Source organism: Lepus europaeus, chromosome 7 (genome assembly GCF_033115175.1).
Source record: "Lepus europaeus isolate LE1 chromosome 7, mLepTim1.pri, whole genome shotgun sequence".
NCBI lineage: Eukaryota > Metazoa > Chordata > Mammalia > Lagomorpha > Leporidae > Lepus > Lepus europaeus.
The window spans coordinates 2,449,404-2,469,031 of NC_084833.1; the positions used below are offsets into that span (position 1 = coordinate 2,449,404).

General features: G+C 65.1%; 1 protein-coding gene across 5 annotated transcripts in view; it reads left to right on the plus strand.

The window, feature by feature from the left end:
- The window catches only part of SHANK2 (SH3 and multiple ankyrin repeat domains 2), a 399,303-nt gene that overhangs the window by 183,484 nt on the left and 196,191 nt on the right, over nt 1-19,628 (plus strand). For all 5 annotated transcript variants that reach the window (XM_062195675.1, XM_062195679.1, XM_062195676.1 and 2 more), the window contains one exon: nt 526-639. In XM_062195675.1, coding sequence (XP_062051659.1) covers nt 526-639 — 114 coding nt within the window. The remainder of the gene's footprint in view (nt 1-525; nt 640-19,628) is intronic.

Below are 19,628 nucleotides of genomic sequence, written 5' to 3' on the forward strand. Positions count from 1 at the left end.
GGCCCCCGTGTGCCGGTCACGCGAGGCTCTGCACCTGGCCCTTTCTGTTTCAAATGTGATGATGTCACACGGCTGTAGGACATGTGAGCTGACACATGGGCCACTGGCCCGTCTGTTGCGAGTTGTCGGTCATCAGGCTGGGTTCCAAGATTGGAGAGGGTTGTCCTCACCCTTCCCCCGCCAGCCCCTTCTCAGCTGAGGAGTAGCCACAGGGCCTCAGCACCTCCCTTCCCCAGGGGCTGCCTGCCCCCCACTCTCACATCTGAAGTCCCTGGAGGCCAGGCTGTCCGTTGCCACCTGCTGTCTCAGGCTGCACGTGGGCTCCTAGGACGTGGGGCGGGAGCCTCAGGTGACAGGATGCCGGGGCCTCATTCTCCACCACCTACAGGGCCCAGGTGCCTGGGGCGGCAGGCGCTGTGCCCTCCGAAGGAGTGGGGAGGGCCGTGGGCACCGCTGACCTCTGCCGCTGCCCGGCTGCCTCGGCCACGTTCTCTGCTAACGCTGTCCTCTTTCTCTCCCCTCTAGTCCTGAGCATCGGCGAAGGCGGCTTCTGGGAAGGCAGTGCCCGCGGCCATGTCGGGTGGTTCCCTGCCGCGTGCGTGGAGGAGGTGCACTGCAAGCTCAGGGACAGCCAGGCAGGTAAGATGGCGCCGGGCGCGAGCCCCTCCCTTCCCAGCCACGCCTGCCCCTCTCGGGCTGGGGGTGGCGGCTGCGGCCCCTGGAGTGTGTGGCGGCACCGGGCCATGTGCTGCCGGAGATTTCTCCAAATCCAACAGGGTGGCTGGTGCGTGCCATTCCACCGGGCTTTGTGTAAACCAGAAACTCCTCGCAAGACAGCGTGGACACTCCCGCTTCCAGGGCTGCTCAGTCAGTCCTGGCTCAGTCCTCAGGCTGGGGGCTGCCTCCTGGCCTCCAGAGAACTGCGTCCCGGTGGGGGAGCTGATGGCCTTCCCGGGCTCTTAGGCTGCTGGCAGGCAGCTTCCTATTCACAGGCAGGACCCCCTGCTGCCCTGAGAGCCCTGGGTGGAGGGAGGCCTGCCCCATCTCTGTCTCCACTACGGGGGCGGCGGGGGGCGGTCAGTCTTGCATCCATCCTAGAGTCCCAGGTGTAGCACCCGCTGCACATTGCTTGATAAGTGAGTGCCGACAGATCGGTTACAGAGGCGATGGCTTGGAGAAAGCTGTACAGATAGGAGAGTCGGGGCATGCGTGTGCTCATGTGGGGAGCGTCTCTATCTATAGGGGAGTCGGGGCGTGCCCCTGCTCATGGGGGGAGTATCTCTATCGATAGGAGAGTTGGGGCGTGGCCGTGCTCACGTGGGGAGCGTCTCTATAGGAGAGTCGGGGCGTGGCTGTGCTCACAGGGGGAGGGTCTCTATAGGAGAGTCGGGGCGTGGCCGTGCTCACGTGGGGAGGGTCTCTATAGGAGAGTCGGGGCGTGGCCGTGCTCACGTGGGGAGCGTCTCTATAGGAGAGTCGGGGCGTGGCCGTGCTCACGTGGGGAGGGTCTCTATAGGAGAGTCGGGGCGTGGCCATGCTCACATGGGGAGCGTCTCTATCTATAGGAGAGTCGGGGCGTGGCCGTGCTCACGTGGGGAGGGTCTCTATAGGAGAGTCGGGGCGTGGCCGTGCTCACGTGGGGAGGGTCTCTGTAGGAGAGTCGGGGCGTGGCCGTGCTCACGTGGGGAGTGTCTCTGCCTCCTCCCAGGTGCTCGTCTGAGACACTGAGCCCACGTGCGCCTGGTGGTCGTGGACTCGGCTGTGTCTGCCCGTGCAGGGCCGTGCTGTGTTCGCATGCACACTCACCCTGGTTTTCTGAAGTTTCCTGCTAGCAGCTCCCGCGCCCTTCGGGTTGGCCTGGCCCAGGCAGGTCTGCAGTGCTCAGGGGGCCAGGTGGCGTCCTGATGGCCCAGTGCCTTCCTCAGACCGCGCCCTTCCCGGACAGGAGTGGCCCTGCAAGAACAGGCTTTGCTTTGTGAGAACACGGTGTCCTGGGGCAGAGCGTGTGGGGGTTCCGGGTCACATGTCCAGGCTCGTCCTGCTCTGCTGGGGGCAGCAAGGCTGGGCGGGGGTCAGCAGCCACAGGAGCAGGTTTGTCCTGGTGTGAGAAGCCTGGGCTACAGATGCAGACTGGAACTCCTGCCCCCATGGGCCCCTGGCCTGCCCCAGGCCACCTGCCCTCGCTTCCCAGGCTGCCTCAGCCCTTCCCTCTGTGGCTCCGGGGGCCTTGTCGCACCTGCCGTCCAAGGCCCGCCCTGCTCCGGGTACCACTCTTTCCAGTGTGCTGGCTGTGCTGAGGCTGGGTGGGGCAGTCCTGGAGGCCTGCCTGCAGGCCACACTGGGCCTTGCTTGCCCTCTCCACTCTCTGGGCAGTGGAGGCTTTCTGGAGAGCAGGCAGCACAAGGCAGGGCAGCTGGGAGCAGCCTGCCTTGCCCGCCACCCCCCCCCCCAAGTCAGCTTCTCCCGCCCACCTGCCAGGATCGCCCCACATCCTGGGATAAGAGCGTGTGGCTTTCCCGGCTGCACTGGCGGGGTCCCCACATGGGGGTGGGTGAGGCAGCACTTGCCAGGCTGACGCACATCCTGTGAAGCAGCGGGCGGTGCTCCCGGCGGTGTCGGCTGTCGGATTCCTGGAAGGGTGTTCTCACTCCCGCTGTACACGTGTGGCGTCTGCCTGGGCTTGTGCCCAAGCAGGGTTTCACGTTCTGGGGCCCCTGGCCCCTCCCGGAGAAGGTCGCTCAGGGCTGTCCTGGGCCCCAGACAGCTCAAGAGCACAGAAGCAGACCCTGGTGCCCAGCGTGTGGCTGTGCCGTGGGCCAAAGGTGCCTTCGTGAGCTTGTGACACTGCCGTGTGCAGAGCGCGCCCGCCCCACGTGTCAGCACAGGAGCCACGACCGGTCTCAGGAGCTGGAACAGATGGCCCCAAACGTAGTGGCTTCAGACCACACGGAGTTTCCCTGGCGGAAGTCAGAATTCCGAAGCTCAGCCCGGGTGCCGTCGGCAGGGAGCTCCGGGGGGAGCCTGTTTTCTTGCCCCTTCCAGCTTCTAGCGTCGTCTCTCGCGGCCCTTTCCTCCAGCCCAGAGCCTGCAGCCGTGGGCCAGGTCTCTGACAGCTGAGGGCTTGTGTGTTCCATGGCCTGTCGAGAAAATGGAGATCAGAGTACACTGCTGGCAGCCTGGGGTTAGGGCGCAGCGTCTGTAGCCGGGGGCTGTGCTCCCTGCCACAGCCCAGGGAGCCCGAGAGGAAGGACCCTGCTGGGCTGTCTGGGGCGGTGGGGTCGTCCCGCCCTAGCTGTTGTGGGCATTTGTGGAATGGGCAGAGGAGGGGGTGTCCCTGCCTCCCAGGGTGGAGGGAGAGCCCCAGGCCGGCATCACAGAGGAGACGGAACCTGAGCTGGGTGCTGAGGGTGGGGAGGGGCCTCAAGAGGGCCCTGTTGGGCTCTGCTCACGCTTGGGCTTTCTGTGGCTGTGACTCTGCCCCGTTTTACACTGACTTGATAGAGGCGAGATGGGTGCACGGCACAACGCACAGGTCGCGGGAACAGTCCAGCGCATTTGACACGGGCAGGCAGAAAGCTCTGTCCGCGTGCTGCTGCCCAGCCACGCCTCCCGTCCCAGCGGGCAGCTGTGCCCCCGCTTCTGTCCTCACTGGCCTGCCGTGCCTGTCGCCCTAAATCCCAACAGAGAGGCCCCCACAATGACAAGCGTTGTTCAGGAGTAGCAAGGGCTGGGGGCAGTGCACGTGCCGTGGTGAAACCCATGTGCGTGTCAGAGAGGGGAGGCTGTGAAAGGCAGAGGGAGGGGGCTGCATCAGCTGTTTCCACGCAGCGATCCTTGGCCACGGGATTAATGGCAAGGGTGGTGGCGGTCCGAGGAGGGACAGACGGTGGCCAGACAGGTGTCCTGGTGGAAGGATCTTCTGGGCGCAGTCGGTTGGGGTTGCGTGAGATTCCCGACCTCCCAGCAGTGGTGGTGCCCTTCAGGGTTTAACAAACACCCAGCAACTCCGATTTGCTCCTGGCACCTTTCCTGTGCCTGTTGTTGGGTTTCCCGTGCTGGGGGCCCAGGGTCTGTGCTCTGGGACCGGCCCCCCGATGCCTGCGTCCCCGCGGCGAGCAGTGGCTGGGGAGTTCACAGCCCTGTGTGCTGACACATGGCTTCAGGCCCCCTCCCGCTGGTGCGCGCTTGGACGGTGCCTCTGCCCGGGCTCCCGTGAGCAGAGCTGTCGGGAATGTGGCTCCTGGTCATGCGACAGGAGAGAGTTTAACCCCAGAGAGGCTGCCGCATGTCCGCTCTGCCTCCCGGGAGGGTCCCGGCTGCCGCCAGCTCAACGCCAGCCATGCCACCGCTGTGCTGGGATTTCTCACTGTGGGCACCGGACGCATTTCCCTGGCTGCTACTGAGCCCCTGTCCGTGGCAGCGTGGGTGTTGGCGACTCCTCCGTGGCCGTGTGAAGGTGGCCAGGTGACATGGCCCTGGACCAGGGGACGAAAGGGCCAGCTCCCCCTGGACTCCCAGACCTGCCACCTGTGTGTGTTGGCAGCACCACCTCAGCTGCCGTCGCCAGCAGCGCCGCCCTGCGGCAGCTCGTGTGGGGCCTGCGTTTCCTGCCAACGAGCAGCCCCCAGGCTCCTTCTGCTCAGCAGGCTGTTTGTCCTGGGGGGCCACCACTCTCAGGGGCCTTGGATCCTGAGCCAAGGGAAGACTGAAGGAACCCTGCCCACCGGGTACCGATTTGGCAGAGCAGGGACCTGCCCATGACACGCCTTACCCAGTACTGGCCACGTGGGCCCGGATGGTGCCGGTGCTGGCCTGTGTGGTCCCTGCCCAGGAGCCACGCCTGGGTGACCGTGTCACTCAAAGTTCTCCAGAGGAGCGGAGCCAGGAGGGTACAAATACAGGCACAGCATCCCCCTGTGTCCCCAGGGAAGTGGTTCCAGGCCCTCCCACGCTCCCCACATCCCTGGCTGCTCGAGTCCCTTAAATAAAGCACGGCTTGGGTCCCCGTGGGCCCTCCTCAGCCCCTCCCGTGCTTGTCAGCTCCCTTCTGGGTGACTCGTGGTCCCCAAGACAGTGTCAGAGCGTATCGGTCAGGGAAGGCGGCGGCGCACGGCCAGTGCAGATGCTGGGAGCCTTCGGCCGTCCTGAATCCGCCGTCAGCTGGATCCTCGCATGCGGGTCGGCTGTGTGGGTGTAGACGCAGCTGCAGGCGTAGGTACGAAAGCCCTCTCCACGAAGGGCTGGCACACGGGTGGGGCTGGCCGGCCGGCACCCGGAGCCTCTCCGGTGGAGCTGCTGCCGCTGCCGGGAGGTAGAATTCCTCCTCCGTCTCTGGGCAACTGTGGCGTCTGCTGTTTGAGCTCTCAGCTGTTGGAACGGCGCCCCCACTCCCCCACCCCCGCGGGACCGAGGGCCGAGGACCGAGGGCGATCTCCCTCGCTCGAAGCTGCCGGTTGTATCTGTTAGCAACACGGCCACAGCACCCCCGCATCCCCGCCGAGATGTGATGCCGCCACGCTGCTGGGGTGGGGTGGGGGGAGTCAGGGCGGGTGGCAGGGCCCGGCGTGACCCTGCTCCTGGCCCTGCCTGTGCCCTGGCGTTGATTTCCTTATCCGTGGACACAGCTTCGGGCAGATGTGGGCACGGCCTCGCATCTTCCCATCGTCTGGTTCCACAAAGTGAGCTGGGACCAGGGACCCCGGGGCGGCTTTGAGGGAGAGAGGATCCCGCGCATGCTGAGACCTGCTGGGGCTCCCGCGGCCGAGCCAGACCCCTCAGAAAGGCACCCATGCTGCCGTCTTCAGTGACGTGTCCCTGTGCCTGTGGGCAGGAGCTCTGGGACGCAGCTGTGGCCGGCATCCCCACCACCCACCCTGCCCCCAGCCTCTGGGGGCAGGTGCAGCCCAGTCCCCAAAATGCTGAGGGCGGAACAGTGGCCAGGTGACCGGCAGCTCCGACCTGGGGTGTCAGATGCCCCTTCCTGCACCCCAACCTCGCTCCCCAGGTGGGCTGCTCATGAGGGCTCGTGAGCCCTGGGCATGGCCGGAGCCTGGTGGGATCAGGACCCTCAGGCAACTGCTGCTGGGGTTCCCCAAGGACGCACTCTTGGTGGGGGGCCCCCCCAAAGAAGGGGCTTCTGGAGTCTCCCTGGACATGAGGGCGGCTCTGAGCCCTGCTGTCTGGCTGGCCACACTCCCCCTCCACCTGCCTGTGCCATCCAGAAGCCTCACAGGACGTTTCGCCAGTGGGCTTCTCTGAGAACCGTCTGCCACCTGCCCGGGCGTGCACCCCCCCAGCTCCCCCCTTTCACCCCGTGACCTGTAACAGGCAGTCAGGCTGCCCCCAGGAACAGGCCGGAGCCCTGCATATGGCGTCCCGAGCAGGGGCTGTGCCCCTCATACTGGAGACCGTGCGTGGTCTCGTGGGGGACCCACGTGAGTCTTAAACCCCCCACCCTACCTCCCACCCTCTGACCCCGTGGTTTTGCCGGGCATCTGGTGACCACTCCCAAGCACCGAGTGGCCTCCATCCCATCAGAGTTCTCAGTGGTGGCCCTCGACGAGGAGGGGATGCTGGGAGGGGACAGTGCCCCACGCAGGAGGACCTGTGCTTGAGTGACCGCCCCTCAGTGTGCAGAGCCAGCACAGTCTCTGGGACCCGTGTGGGCCACCTGTGTGCAGCCCCCCCGGGGAGCCGCCCACATGTCCTTCAGCCCCTGCATGTGGTTCTGACAGGTCAGCCTGTGGGGGCTTCCTGTGTCCACTGCAGGGAGGCTGGACAGCTGTCCCGGCAGGCCATGTGCCCCATCCCGACGTGTGTCTCTTCACTCTGTGTCTGTCGCAGGCCTGTCTCCCTCATGCCCCCCTCAACAGCGTAGCTGGGCGCCTTGTCTGCTCGGGAGCTGTGTGAGTGGACTCGGCGAGGGGGTCAGCGCCTGGCTTCCTTGCCGGCCCCTGGCCCTCTCGGCAGGTGACGAGGGCACATCTAGTTGCCGTTTCACTACTGGGTCACCTTGCCGTGGGTGGCCGCTGGGCTCGCCTCTAGCCTGTGGCTCTCACGGGCAGCTGGTTGTGGCTGTCCGTCTTGGTCTCCCGATGCAGGTGTGTGCTCACACACTGGGGTGGGGGGGACAGTGGAGAGAATGTCGGCTGCGTCCCCTGTTCTGTCCCAAGTGTGCGGTTGAGTCGGCTCAGGCTGCTGTAGCAAAACTTGGCATCCTGGGGGCTGGGACGTTGAGGTTCCGGACGCCAGCGTGGTCCGGCCCTGGGGAGGGCTGCTCTCGCTGTGGCCTCACGTGGTGGGAAGGGGGGACGGTGACAGACACGGAGCTAGTGTTCTGGTGTCTCCTCCTACAAGGACGTGGATTCTGCCCTGAGGGCCCCACCCTCGTGACCTCACAGAATCCTGATCACCTCCGAGAGATGGCGCCTCCTGATGGCGACCCTCTATGGCCGGGGCGCTGTGGGCCGCAGGCCCTGCTGGGGTGCTGCCGGCCCTCGCCAGCATCCGGCGCTGCATACTCCGTGCTGCCGGCCCGGTGTGTGCACAGCGCCCTGCTGTCCTCACGCCCTTTCTGTCTGCATTTCCCTTGTTGTGTCCAAGGCCAAGTCTCCTTTTGTGCAATTACTGGCCGTTTCTGCATTTCTGTCTTTAAAAAAATGTTTATTTGAAAGAGTTACAGAGAGAGAGAGGGAGAGACAGAGACAGCAATCTTCCATCCTCTGGTTCACTCCCCACATCACCGCAATAGCCAGGGCTGGGCCAAGCCAGAGCCAGGAGCCAGGAGCCAGGAGCTTCCTCCAGGTCTCCCATGGGGTGCAGGGCCCAAGCACTTGGGCCATCCTCCACTGCACTCCCAGGGCACAGCAGAGAGCTGGCCTGGAAGAGGGGCAACCGGGACAGGATCCTGCACCCCGACCGGGACTAGAACCCTGTGTGCTGGCGCCGCAGACGGAGGATTAGCCCGTTGAGCCGTGGCACCGGCCCTCTCACCATGCTTTTAATTAGAGGTGACAAAATCCCAGCGTTCCGTCCAATACCAGTCCCTGAAAACAGGAACTTCGTCAGCTTATGTAACTGAAAAGCCCAGGGTTACGTAGCTCCAGGCGTGGCTGGATCCAGGTGCTCAGGTGATGTCCCCAGGAAGCTCTCGCTCTGTCTCTAGGCCCCAGGTCCTCTGTGGAGCCTGTGCTCCTCGGCCAGCTCACTTCTCCGCCCAGCAGAGGTCCTGAGTTACGTGCGAGCCTGCCCTGGAGCCAGGAGCCCTGTGGCTGAGGGCTGGGTGCACTCAGGAAAAGCGCCAGGTCCAGATCGGGGAGTGGGGCGGGGAGGGCGCCACGGACAGTCGGGGCGCAGTGACCAGCGGAAGGCTGAAGACGGCGCCTCTGCCTGCCACAGTCACAGATGCCCACTCCGCAGGGAGCACCGTGGCCTGCTTGCCCAGAAGGCAGGGACAAAGAAGGGGGCAGGAGCTGTCCTGTCAGGGTCCTGTTCCTCGTCGTGTGTACAGACCCTCTGCAAGACGCCGCTGTGGCCGTGCTGGGGGCCTTCCAGAATCGGCTGTGTTTGTTGCCTTCGGAGGACTTGAAAACACAGGCGGTGGTTCTGTTAGCACCGCTGGGGGCTCAGATAGTAATGAGCAGCAGAAACCGACTCCCAGAGGGGCGGCTGGCTGTTCCCTGGTCGGGCAGGAAGCAAACGCCGACCCGCTGCCGGTTTCCCGCTCCATCCCACCCCTCCCCCCAGCCCCGGGGCTGCTTTGGCGAGCGGGCAGGGGCCTGGGGGTCGTTGCTTCTCAGCGGCTGCTCTGGGTTGTAACTGTGCCCCCTTGCTGAGGCTCCCCTCCAAATCGAGCTCAGTCCAGGGTGCCCCTGGTGCCATCAGGGGACTGGTGGTGCTAGCCGGCCCCGGGTTGCCATGGCAACCTGGGGATGCTGGGAACCAGCCCTACCCTTGTTCCCTCCAGCCCCGCCTGCTGCTATAGGACTTGGTGTCTGAGGTCCATCTAGAGAGGGACCTCTTGTGGAGGTCACTGCTGGCCAGAGGCTCTGGAGGGAGGGGCCAGGCATGTGTCTCGTGGACTCTCACAGGGCGTGGGATGTCGTTACTGCTTCCCTGGGCTGCTGGCACAGATGGCAGGAGGCAGGGGGGAGCCTTGCATCCACCAGCTCCGGCTGTCCAAACAAAATACCACTGCCCAGGCAGCTGGCCCGAGTGGCCATTAATTTTCTGTCGGTCTGGAGGCTGAGCCCCACACCAAGGCGTGGCGAGCGGGGCTCCTGGTGGGTGCTCTCGTCCCGGCTTGCCCACGGACTGCTCACGTGGCAACTTCTCCTCTCAGGGACCCCAGTCCTGTTGGGTTTGAGCCACGCCCCCCAGGTCCCTCTTCTATCTTCGCTCCTAAGGGCCCCGTCTCCACATGTAGTCACCTGGGCCAGCGCTGCCCTGTGTGACTACTGGGAGACGCCATTCAGGCCGTGGCGGGGTGAGAGCTCTCAGCATGGTGAATTCTGCAGGCGACCCCTCCCCCGCCGCCCGGCCATCTTCAGGGGCCCTCCTCCTGGAGGGGTTGGGGCACTGACCACCCTCGTCCTGGTGACAGAGCCGCGTGTCACCTGGTGGCGTCCAGAGGTGTAGCCTCTCTTCCAGTACAGGCCCAGCTGTCGGCCTTTGCCTGCTGTGTCGGGGCTCTGTGACCCTGCACAGGCTTCTCAGGCTCTCAGAGCCTCTACTTCCGGCTCTGCCACGTGGCAGGGGGCTCTCCCATCTTAGCACCTGATGCGCCACGTCTGAAGACACCATGCTCGTGGCACGCGCACAGCACCTGGTGTGTGACCCTACACCTGCGGCCAGGCCTCCGCCTGCGCCTGTCAGTACCAGGGTATCTGGGCTGGGGCCTGGGGGTCTGTCCTGGGAGCAGCTTTCCTGGTGGTGTAGGGACCGGGTGTGGAGCAGATTCCGACAGTGACGTGGTGTAAGCCAGAGAGATGGGGCATGGAAGTTACTTTGCCAGCACCTGCTCGTGAGGCGAATTGATTAGGCGTACTGCCCTCCGTGAGAGCGGAGAGCCAGGAGCGGGCAGCAGGGCTCACAGCGGGGTCCCTGCACGTTGCACAGGGTCGGAATGGCGTAGGGACTGGGCAGGGATGGACAGACGGGTGGATGTGTGGGGGGAAGGAAGGAGGGAGGGGAGCGTGGGCACTTGGGCAGGTGCTCTCCGGGTGGGGTTGGCTGCACATGTCTGTGCTCCAGCTCACTCCAGGCCTAGGCACACGCCCTTTCCTGTGTTAAGCCGCTCGGTCTGACCCGGCAAGACGTCTTCACCACCAGGGCTTGTGGGCAGCAGGGCAGCAGTGTGACTGGAGAGCAGCGCCGGCAGTGTCCTCGGCCTCCCACGCACGTTCTCTGGGGCGTCCTTGGCCCGGGAGGTTGAGGTGGCAGCCCCTTCAGGCAGCCCAGGTACCGAGTGGCTCCAGGACTGGTGCTGGGCCTGGGAAAGCTGGCTGACCCGTCCTCTTCGCCCACCCCATGGGTGTGTTGGATTCTTGGGGGATCCAGAAGACGGGGGTGGGGTGGGCAGGAGCAAGCTGTGGGTGCTGTGTCAGACGGGACCCAGTGAGGACAGAGTAGGGCCCCCTCACTTGGCACTGAATCACGTGGCTTGGGGATGGTGCCCCAGGCTCCCCGCTTGGGCCGGGAACGGAGGCCAGGCACCCCCGCCGAGCGCCCCGTGGCTCGCCGTGGAAAGCGAAGGCTGTCCTGTGGCACGGAGCTCCGCTGCTGCATGGAGCTGTTGTTTTTGGCTGTTCTGAAATAGACGGCGGGAAGCAGATTTGGGGGTTATGAATAAACATTGGCTTGTGGGGGCTGCGTGCTGCTCACCATGAGGTCTGCGCGCCTGCGGATCACGTGGACAATGGAGCTGTCAGGGCCCGGCTCTTGCTCCGACCACGCGGGGGCCAGCCTGGGAGGAGACCCTGTGAGGCCTGGAGCCTGGCTCGGGAGCTCGGGAGCACCAGGCTGGGGGAGGGACATCCGGAGCAGGAGGTGGTGGCCTGAGCACGCTTCTTCAGCTCAGGGGGCTTCTGGAAGCTTCCCTGTGGTCCGGGGTGGGGGTGGTAAGACCAGGTGCTCGTGGTCAGCGCGCCACTGTCCTGTTCACATCGCCCTGCGGCTGCCCTTCCTGTTGGCGCGGATCCCCCTCCCGTGAGGTTTTCCTGTTCCCATTCAGCAGCCTTCAGTGTAATCACAGGCTCGTTCGAGACTCGCTGCACCCCAAGTCCTCCGGAAGGAAGCCCTGTCCCCTCCCCCGCAGTCGCCCCGGCCGCCCGGGATTGCCTGCTCCGCACGCCTACTGGACTATCAGCACGCGCTGCTTTGTGAGCACAGAGTGTTGCCGCCCCCCACGGCATCACGGGGTCACAGCACAGGGCTCCCTTTGGGGCCACGGAATGCTATTGTCTGCTCGGGGCCAAGCGTGGCCGTTCGCCGGCTGCATCAGCTCTTGGTGCTGCCATGACCCCTCCCCCACCTCCCACCTCATTGCCATCCTCCTGGGTCATCCCCAGCTGCGGGGCGTGCCGCTGTCCGCAGTGGCTTCCGAGGTTTCCTGTCCCACCAGAAGCCCGGGAGGCCTGTGACGTCTCCACGTCCATCCTGACACTTGCGTTCCGGGTTTCCTTGCTGCTGTCATGGCCACCCTGGGGTGTGTGGGGAGCTGTCTCGTGGGCGCCAGTCCCCACACACGATGGCGCTGGCGTTTCTGTGGAGAGGCGTTTGCTTTTAAATAAATGTTTCGCAATCTGATGGTGTGTAGTCCTGGAGCAGACTTGGAAAATCGAGAGAGAGAGAGAGAGAGAGAGAAAGAGAGAGAGAGAGAGAGAGAGGCCGATGCTGTAGCACTGTAGGCTAAGCCTCCACCTGCGGCGCCAGCATCCCATATGGGCGTTGGTTCGAGTCCCGGCTGCTCCTCTTCCAATCCAGCTCTCAGCTATGGCCTGGAAAAGCAGTGGAGGATGGTCCAAGCCCTTGGGCCCCTGCACCTGTGTGGGAGACCCAGAGGAAGCTCCCGGCATCTGGCTTCGAATCAGCTCAGCTCCGGCTATTGTGGCCATTTGGGAAGTGGACCAGAGGATAAAAGACCTTTCTCTCCACCTCTCAAATAAATAACTAAAATCTTTAAAAAAAGAGAGAGAGAGAGAGAAACTAGAAGCGCCTGCCAGCCGCCCGTGGTACGGCCCCATCACAGTTCTGATTATGTTGGTGCGCCAGGCAGACTTGCGCGTGCCCTCTCTAATTATGGGTGCCATGTCTCTGCACGTAGGAAGGCACAGCATGAATTGCAAATACTCTGCTGAAACAGTTCAGAGGCTCCCCACGGGCCTGGCTGTCCGCGGGCGTCTCCGTGCTTGGTGGTCGCAGACGCGAGACTTCAGGGACTGCACATGCCCGTGACTCTCTGCCCCGTCTTTGAGCGCCTCGCCCGGGCACTTGGCACAGAGCGAGCCACTCGGGCTCTGTCCTCAGCCAGGGAAACGTGCCGACGCCAGGGGCAGGAGCGTGGCTGCGTCTTCTCCAGCTCCGTCCCAGTCAGGACCTGCCCACCCCCTGCGGACACGGGGGTGCGGAATAGCTAGGAGTCATCGACTTCCTGAGCCGGCAGCAACAGAGGCCACGCAGGTTTAGATTCCTAAACCTTTTGAACATGAGCCCCACAACCGGCGCAGGGGAGGGCCACCCTGAAACTAAGGTGCTTTGTCTTGGAAACTTCCAGAACCCCTGCAGACCAGGAGCCCTTGGGAGTCCTGGCAGCTCCTCAGACTCCAGTGGAACGGGAAATCACCACCCCTTGGAATCCCAAATGCTCAGTGGCCACGACTGACCACGGCGGGCCAGGCTGCCCGGCACCACAGCCCCACACTGGCCTGGCCGGGACCTCAGAAACACATCAGCCCACACACTGGTTCTGCAACCTTCCTCCAGGTCGTTTAGGTGATAAATGCCAAATGCCACCAGGTCCCCCGTGTGGCCTCGTACGGCTATGCTGCACGTTACTCACGTCCCTGGATATTCCCCAGCCTTGGCCGCTGCTGCCCTTTGCTGGTTCCAGACGGTTCTAACACAAGCTGCCGCGGGGCTTCTCCAGAGACCCTCGCTTCCTGGTCAGGACTAGTCTTTGACCCAGCCCTCCCCGCCGGCCCTGGCCACCCAGTGTCCACTGTCCTGGCATCTCTGCCTAGCGCCCTCTGTTGCACTCCAGCCTCCCTCCCTCGTTTAGGTGTTGTGTCTGGAACTCAGAGGGCCACCTGTGACCAGGGAGCACTGTCCGGGCGAGCAGCAGGGGCCGTGGATTCCATGTCCCTAAGGGGAGACCCGGACCACGGCTTCCCCGAGTGCCAGATTATTCCCGTGTCTCCCATGGTGGCATTGGGCCAGCAGTGCCTCCAGGGACCCACTGTGCAGATCAGACCCCTGGGGCCTAAGTTACCGCCTGACCACCCCGCTGGGACCCAGGCTCCTGGCCCAGTGAGTGCTGTCCACATGGGCCTTACAGGGCCGGGGCAGGTGTAGCCAGTAGCCGACCTCCCCTGGGCCCTCGGCTCTGGCTGGGCTCAGGAACTCCTCACCTGAGCAGACACAGAGCCACGAGGACAGCAGGGCATTGGCCTGGACCCAGCACCCTGGAGGCCTTCCTGCCGCCACCCCGTGTGCCCCCAAGTTCCAGCTGTCGGCAGAGGGGCTGGGCTGCGAGGGAAAAGGGAGGCAGAAACTTCCTGGCTCGGAGCCCCATGTCCAGGGGAGACCAGAGCCTCCTCCACTGACCAGAGCATTGTCTGCCTGGACACTCAGCTTGCCGGGCCCAGGTGCTGGTGGTGGCAGGCCAGCCCCTCACCCCATCGTCCTGTGCAGCCCAGGGAGGTCGGAGGGGAGAAGGGGGAGGCCGGGCGTCCCCACCAGCCTTTGCAGGCCCCAGTGTGTGCTGGCTGGCACCGCCTCCTGGCTCGTGGCGCTCCCGACTTCACTGAGCCCAGAGGAAAGCCGTGTCTGTACCATGGGTGCACACGCTGGTGCACACAAACCTAGGGCGCACATCCATGCTCCCATGTGTGTGCCCATGTGTGTGCACAGGTGCATCGCCCACGTGCACACATACTGCACGGCACGGGTGCACACACATGCAGGGGGCGTGTGCAGTCCCATGTATGAGCACACACACGTTCCGTGTGATCTATCGCAAGCTCCAGCATCCCCCGCCCCCTGCCCAGGAGCCCGGGGCTCCTGTTGAGTGCAGCCCAGGGAGAGGCATGGCCACAGCATCTTTCGGGGACGCGCTCTGTCCTTGAGCTCTGGCGCACACAAAGGCCCTGTGCGGACCTGACCTAGTTCCTGTTCCTGAAACTCCCGGCCTCTCTCGCGGGCAGTCCTAGAAGGAGTCTCCTTGCCAGGGTGACCCAGTCATTCATCATCCGAATGGGGACACTCCCGAGAGCAGAGCAGGACTGGCAGCCAGGCCAGCGAGCCGAGTGCAGCCGGCCTGCCCTACTTAGCGTCAGGCTGGGCCTCCGGGGGCCGCAGCCTGAAGCCAGCCGCCTGTGCTTTGCTGGAGGAGCCTGGGGGGTGTCGGGGGCTAGGCTCTCCCACCCAGAGTCACACTTGTGAGGGGGGAAGCACGGGTCCCCGGCCAGGTGCCCAGCCAGCAAGGCCGGGCTGCTTTGGGCACGCGATCTGCAGGCGGCAGCTGGGATGCCTGTTGGTGCCCAGCGCAGGGCCAGCAGCTCCAGGAGGAGCTGGGAGGCACTGGCGGGGGCCTGCGGCCACCAGGAGCTGAGCTCTATGGCCTGGGGTGCGACCACCGCTGTGCCCGTGGCTCTGCATCAGAACACCCGGCCCCTCCCGGCCCTGGAGCAGGCTGAGTGGGCCGGGAGCTCGTTCCCTGCTTTCAGGCCTGCCCCCACCCCTGCGCTCACTGCTTCTCTTCCCGCCTGGTCCAGCCTGGAGGCTCCTTCCCTGACTCCCCTCTGCTTAGGCTTCCTGCAGCGTGCACCCTGCGGCCATGCCAGCCGCCCTTGGGTGCTGGCCTGCGACGGAGGGGACTCTTGGCTGTCCCTGGCTGGCGGCGGCTGCCTGGGGCAGATCTGAGGGGATCCCTGCACCAGATGTGGGCCTCGCCTTGCAGGCAGGCGCCCCCACGCCTGTCTGCCCTCCTTCGCTTCCCCCACTCTTGGCTGTGTGGCCGGCCCAGCTCTGGACAGCCTGAGTGCTTCCGCCACCTCACGGCCACCTGGGACCCTGTGGAGGCCACGGGAGGGTCCTAGCCGGTGACCCGCACGTGGAGGGGCGGAGGTGGCTGGCCTGAGTCCAGGGCAGTGTTCTGGAATGTGTCTGTTCTCGGCTTTTCGGGAGGGGTGACGGTAGTCAATGTTTTTGATGGCGTCTGGAAACTCAGAGTGGCACAGTCACAGCGTCTGTCCGGCCTTAGGACGCTGCTTCTCCCCACGGAGACCCCTGCTCCCCCTCCCCGGAGGCCACTCCCCTTCCTCCTCCCCCTGGACGGTGGGAGGCGGGGCCTCCTGTGTCCCACTTCCTCCACTCAGCTTCGTGGTTGCACCACGAGTCGGCCCTTGGTTCCTTTGTGGCTGAGCCACGTCCCACGGTGTGGGCCCCCACACTCCCCATTCCTCCGAGGGTCACGCCTGGCCTGCCCCAGCTCCTGGCTGTTGGGTGCAGCGCAGCTTTGCTGTTCACATGGTGTTCCTCTGAGCCCTGCTGGGTCCCATGGCAACTGTGTTTCTCTTCCCTGGAAGCAGTGGAGTCGGCCCAGAGGGAGGTCCACGTGGCCTGGGGGTGGGGGGAGCCTGGGATGGAGGCGAGGGCCGGGGTCTCCTCCACAGCAGCGCTCGTGCGCTATGTCCCCGCCCCACACAACACGGTCCCCACCAGGAGCCCCGGGGTGTTGGGTGCCGGGCGGCACAGTTATTTCCCGATGCACCCCAAGCAGCCCCGGATTTACATCCAGCGAGGCTCGGCATCATCCGTCTCACGCCGCTGAAAAATCGCCTGTCATTTTGTGCGCCGAGAGCGCTTCCAGCAGCCTACTTTCCCAGAGTGATCGCTGGGTAGAACAAAAACACCGCCGCTAAAATTAGAGCGACAAAGCGGAGTTGTTAGGAAACAAGAGGAAAATTGACAGGTGTGTGGTGATGAGCCGGGAGCAGCTGCTCCCCACCCGGCGGGGCGACCCCGCGTGTTCCCAGGGCGCAATGGCCTCGTGCCAGTGCCGTGCGAACCACGTGTTCCCGGGGTGCCATGGCCTCGTGCCGGTGCCATGCGAACTGCGTGTTCCCAGGGCGTGATGGTCTCATGCAGTTGCCATATGACCCCGCGTGTTCCTGGGGCGCGATGGCCGTGTGCAGGTGCCGTGGTGACCCCGTGTGTTCCCAAGGTGCAGTGGCCACGTGCAGGAGCCATGTGACCCCACGTGTTCCCGGAGCACAGTGGCCTCATGTAAGTGCCATGCGACTCTGCGTGTTCCCGGGGCACGATGGCCTCATGCAGGTGCTGTGGTGACCCCGTGTGTTCCCAGGGTGCAGTGGCCATGTGCAGGTGCCATGTGACCCCGCGTGTTCCTGGGTCACAGTGGCCTCATGCAGGTGCCGTGGTGACCTCGTGTGTTCCCAGGGTGCAGTGGCCATGTGCAGGTGCCATGTGACCCCGCGTGTTCCTGGGGCATGATGGCTTCGTGCAGGTGCAGTATGATCGTGCGTGTTCCTGGGTCACAGTGGCCATGTGCAGGTGCCATGTGACCCCGCGTGTTCCTGGGTCACAGTGGCCGTGTGCAGGTGCCGTGGTGACCCCGCGTGTTCCTGGGTCACAGTGGCCATGTGCAGGTGCCGTGTGACCCTGCGTGTTCCCAGGGTGTGGTGGCCTTGTGCACTTGTGCAGGTATCATGGTGACCCCGTGTGTTCCCGGGCACAATGGCCCCGTGCACTCGTCCCCCATACCACCACTTGGGGGTGACCTGAACTTGGGCCCCGCGGTGCTTGGGGGAAAGACTCACATAAGCTGCTTTCGTGTCAGCGTAGAGAGCCCAGTGTTCCTATCTGGACAGAAGCGCCCGTCCTTCCCCTTGTCCCCCCGCCCCTCAGCTGGACTGTCCAGGCCACGCTGCTCTTTCCTCCACGGCACTGTGTCAGCTCGGATTCATTTCAGCCCGTGTGGTAAAACAAAAACAAAACAAACACTAAGGACCCACGGCTTTAGAGAGGCAGAGGCTTATCTCTCGGTCATCTCAAAGACGTCCAACCTTACGGGGACTGTTTGCTTCCTTTTTACTTTTCCAACATCCTTAATAGGCTGCCTCCTGGATCAAGGTGGCTGCTTAGACTCCAGCCATTGTAGCCACATTGCACTAGAGGAAGAGGGAAGGGACTCCCAAAGAAGTGCTCCCTCAGTTTCAGGACATGCAAATGTCCACTGTGCCTCCACGTGTGGACTTGTGTTGGCCACTGTCTGGTCGCCACGGCAGGTGGATATGTGCACGGGCTGGCTGGCTGGCTGGACGGACAGGTGGATGTGGGGTGGTGGACAGATGAGTGGAGAAGTGGACACATGGGCAGAAGGTAGATGGCAGGTGGATGGATGACGGACGGATGCATGATCCATGGGTGAGTGGGTGGATGGCTGGGTGGGTGGCTGGGTGCGTGCACGTGTGTGTGTGTGCATGTGTGGGTGGCCGGGTGCTTGCACACGTGGGTGGCTGGGTGTATGCGTGTGTGGGTGGCTGGGTGTGTGTGCATGTGGGTACGTGCTCATGTGGGTGGCTGGGTGCGTGTGTGTGTGGGTACATGCACATGTGGGTGGCTGGGTGCACGTGCACGTGTGTGTGTACATGAGTGGGTGGCCAGGTGCATGCACACGTGGGTGGCTGGGTGCGTGCGCGTGTGAGTGCCTGGGTGTGTGCACATGTGGGTGGCTGGTTGCACATGCATGTGTGTGTGTGCATGTGTGGGTGGCCGGGTGCTTGCACACGTGGGTGGCTCTGTGTGTGTGCACGTGTGTGTGCGTGCACGTGTGGGTGGCCAGGTGCTTGCACACGTGGGTGGCTGGGTGCGTGTGCGTGTGGGTGCCTGGGTGTGTGTGCATGTGGGTGGCTGGATGCGTGTGCGTGTGGGTGCCTGGGTGTGTGTGCCTGTGGGTGGCTGGGTGCATGTGCATGTGGGTGGCTGGGTGTGTGTGCATGTGGGTACGTGCTCATGTGGGTGGCTGTGTGCATGCGCCTGTGGGAGGCTGGGCGATGGAGGAGTGGGTGGGTGCACCAATGGCTGAGTGAGGGGACAGGTGGGGGGCGGTGGATCGCATGGTTAGCAGACGCAGGACAGCTTTGCTGTGTGGCTTCACAGCTCGGAGGACGCACGCCGTCTAGCGGCGATGTCGTCTCACCACAGCGTCACTCACAGGCGTTCCTGCCCTCCTGAGCAGCGTCAGTGGAGCAGGTGCCGCTGAGTCTGGGTGCCCACTCTGGGCCCTGGCTGAGGCCGGAGGGCGGGGCTCCCCGCCGTGCATCCACGGCGCCTCCCTCAGGCCCCGCCCACAGCCCAGGGGGAGTGCAGCCCCAACCAAGTCCATTCTGCTTGAGTGCTTGTCACCACGTGCGCCCACGCCCCTGGGTGCTGCGCGGGCTCAGAACCAGGCCCCACGCCCCTGGGTGCTGCGCGGGGGCCCCGCGGGCTCAGAACCAGGCCCCACGCCCCTGGGTGCTGCGCGGGGGCCCCGCGGGCTCAGAACCAGGCCCCACGCCCCTGGGTGCTGTGCGGGGGCCCCGCGGGCTCAGAACCAGGCCCCACGCCCCTGGGTGCTGCGCGGGCTCAGAACCAGGCTGCACGCCCCTGGGTGCTGCGCGGGGGCCCCGCGGGCTCAGAACCAGGCCCCACGCCCCTGGGTGCTGCGCGGGGGCCCCGCGGGCTCAGAACCAGGCCCCACGCCCCTGGGTGCTGCGCGGGCTCAGAACCAGGCCCCACGCCCCTGGGTGCTGCGCGGGGGCCCCGCGGGCTCAGAACCAGGCCCCACGCCCCTGGGTGCTGCGCGGGCTCAGAACCAGGCTGCACGCCCCTGGGTGCTGCGCGGGGGCCCCGCGGGCTCAGAACCAGGCCCCACGCCCCTGGGTGCTGCGCGGGGGCCCCGCGGGCTCAGAACCAGGCCCCACGCCCCTGGGTGCTGCGCGGGCTCAGAACCAGGCTGCACGCCCCTGGGTGCTGCGCGGGGGCCCCGCGGGCTCAGAACCAGGCCCCACGCCCCTGGGTGCTGCGCGGGGGCCCCGCGGGCTCAGAACCAGGCCCCACGCCCCTGGGTGCTGCGCGGGCTCAGAACCAGGCCCCACGCCCCTGGGTGCTGCGCGGGGGCCCCGCGGGCTCAGAACCAGGCCCCACGCCCCTGGGTGCTGCGCGGGCTCAGAACCAGGCTGCACGCCCCTGGGTGCTGCGCGGGGGCCCCGCGGGCTCAGAACCAGGCCCCACGCCCCTGGGTGCTGTGCGGGGGCCCCACGGGCTCAGAACCAGGCCCCACGCCCCTGGGTGCTGCGCGGGCTCAGAACCAGGCCCCACGCCCCTGGGTGCTGCGCGGGGGCCCCGCA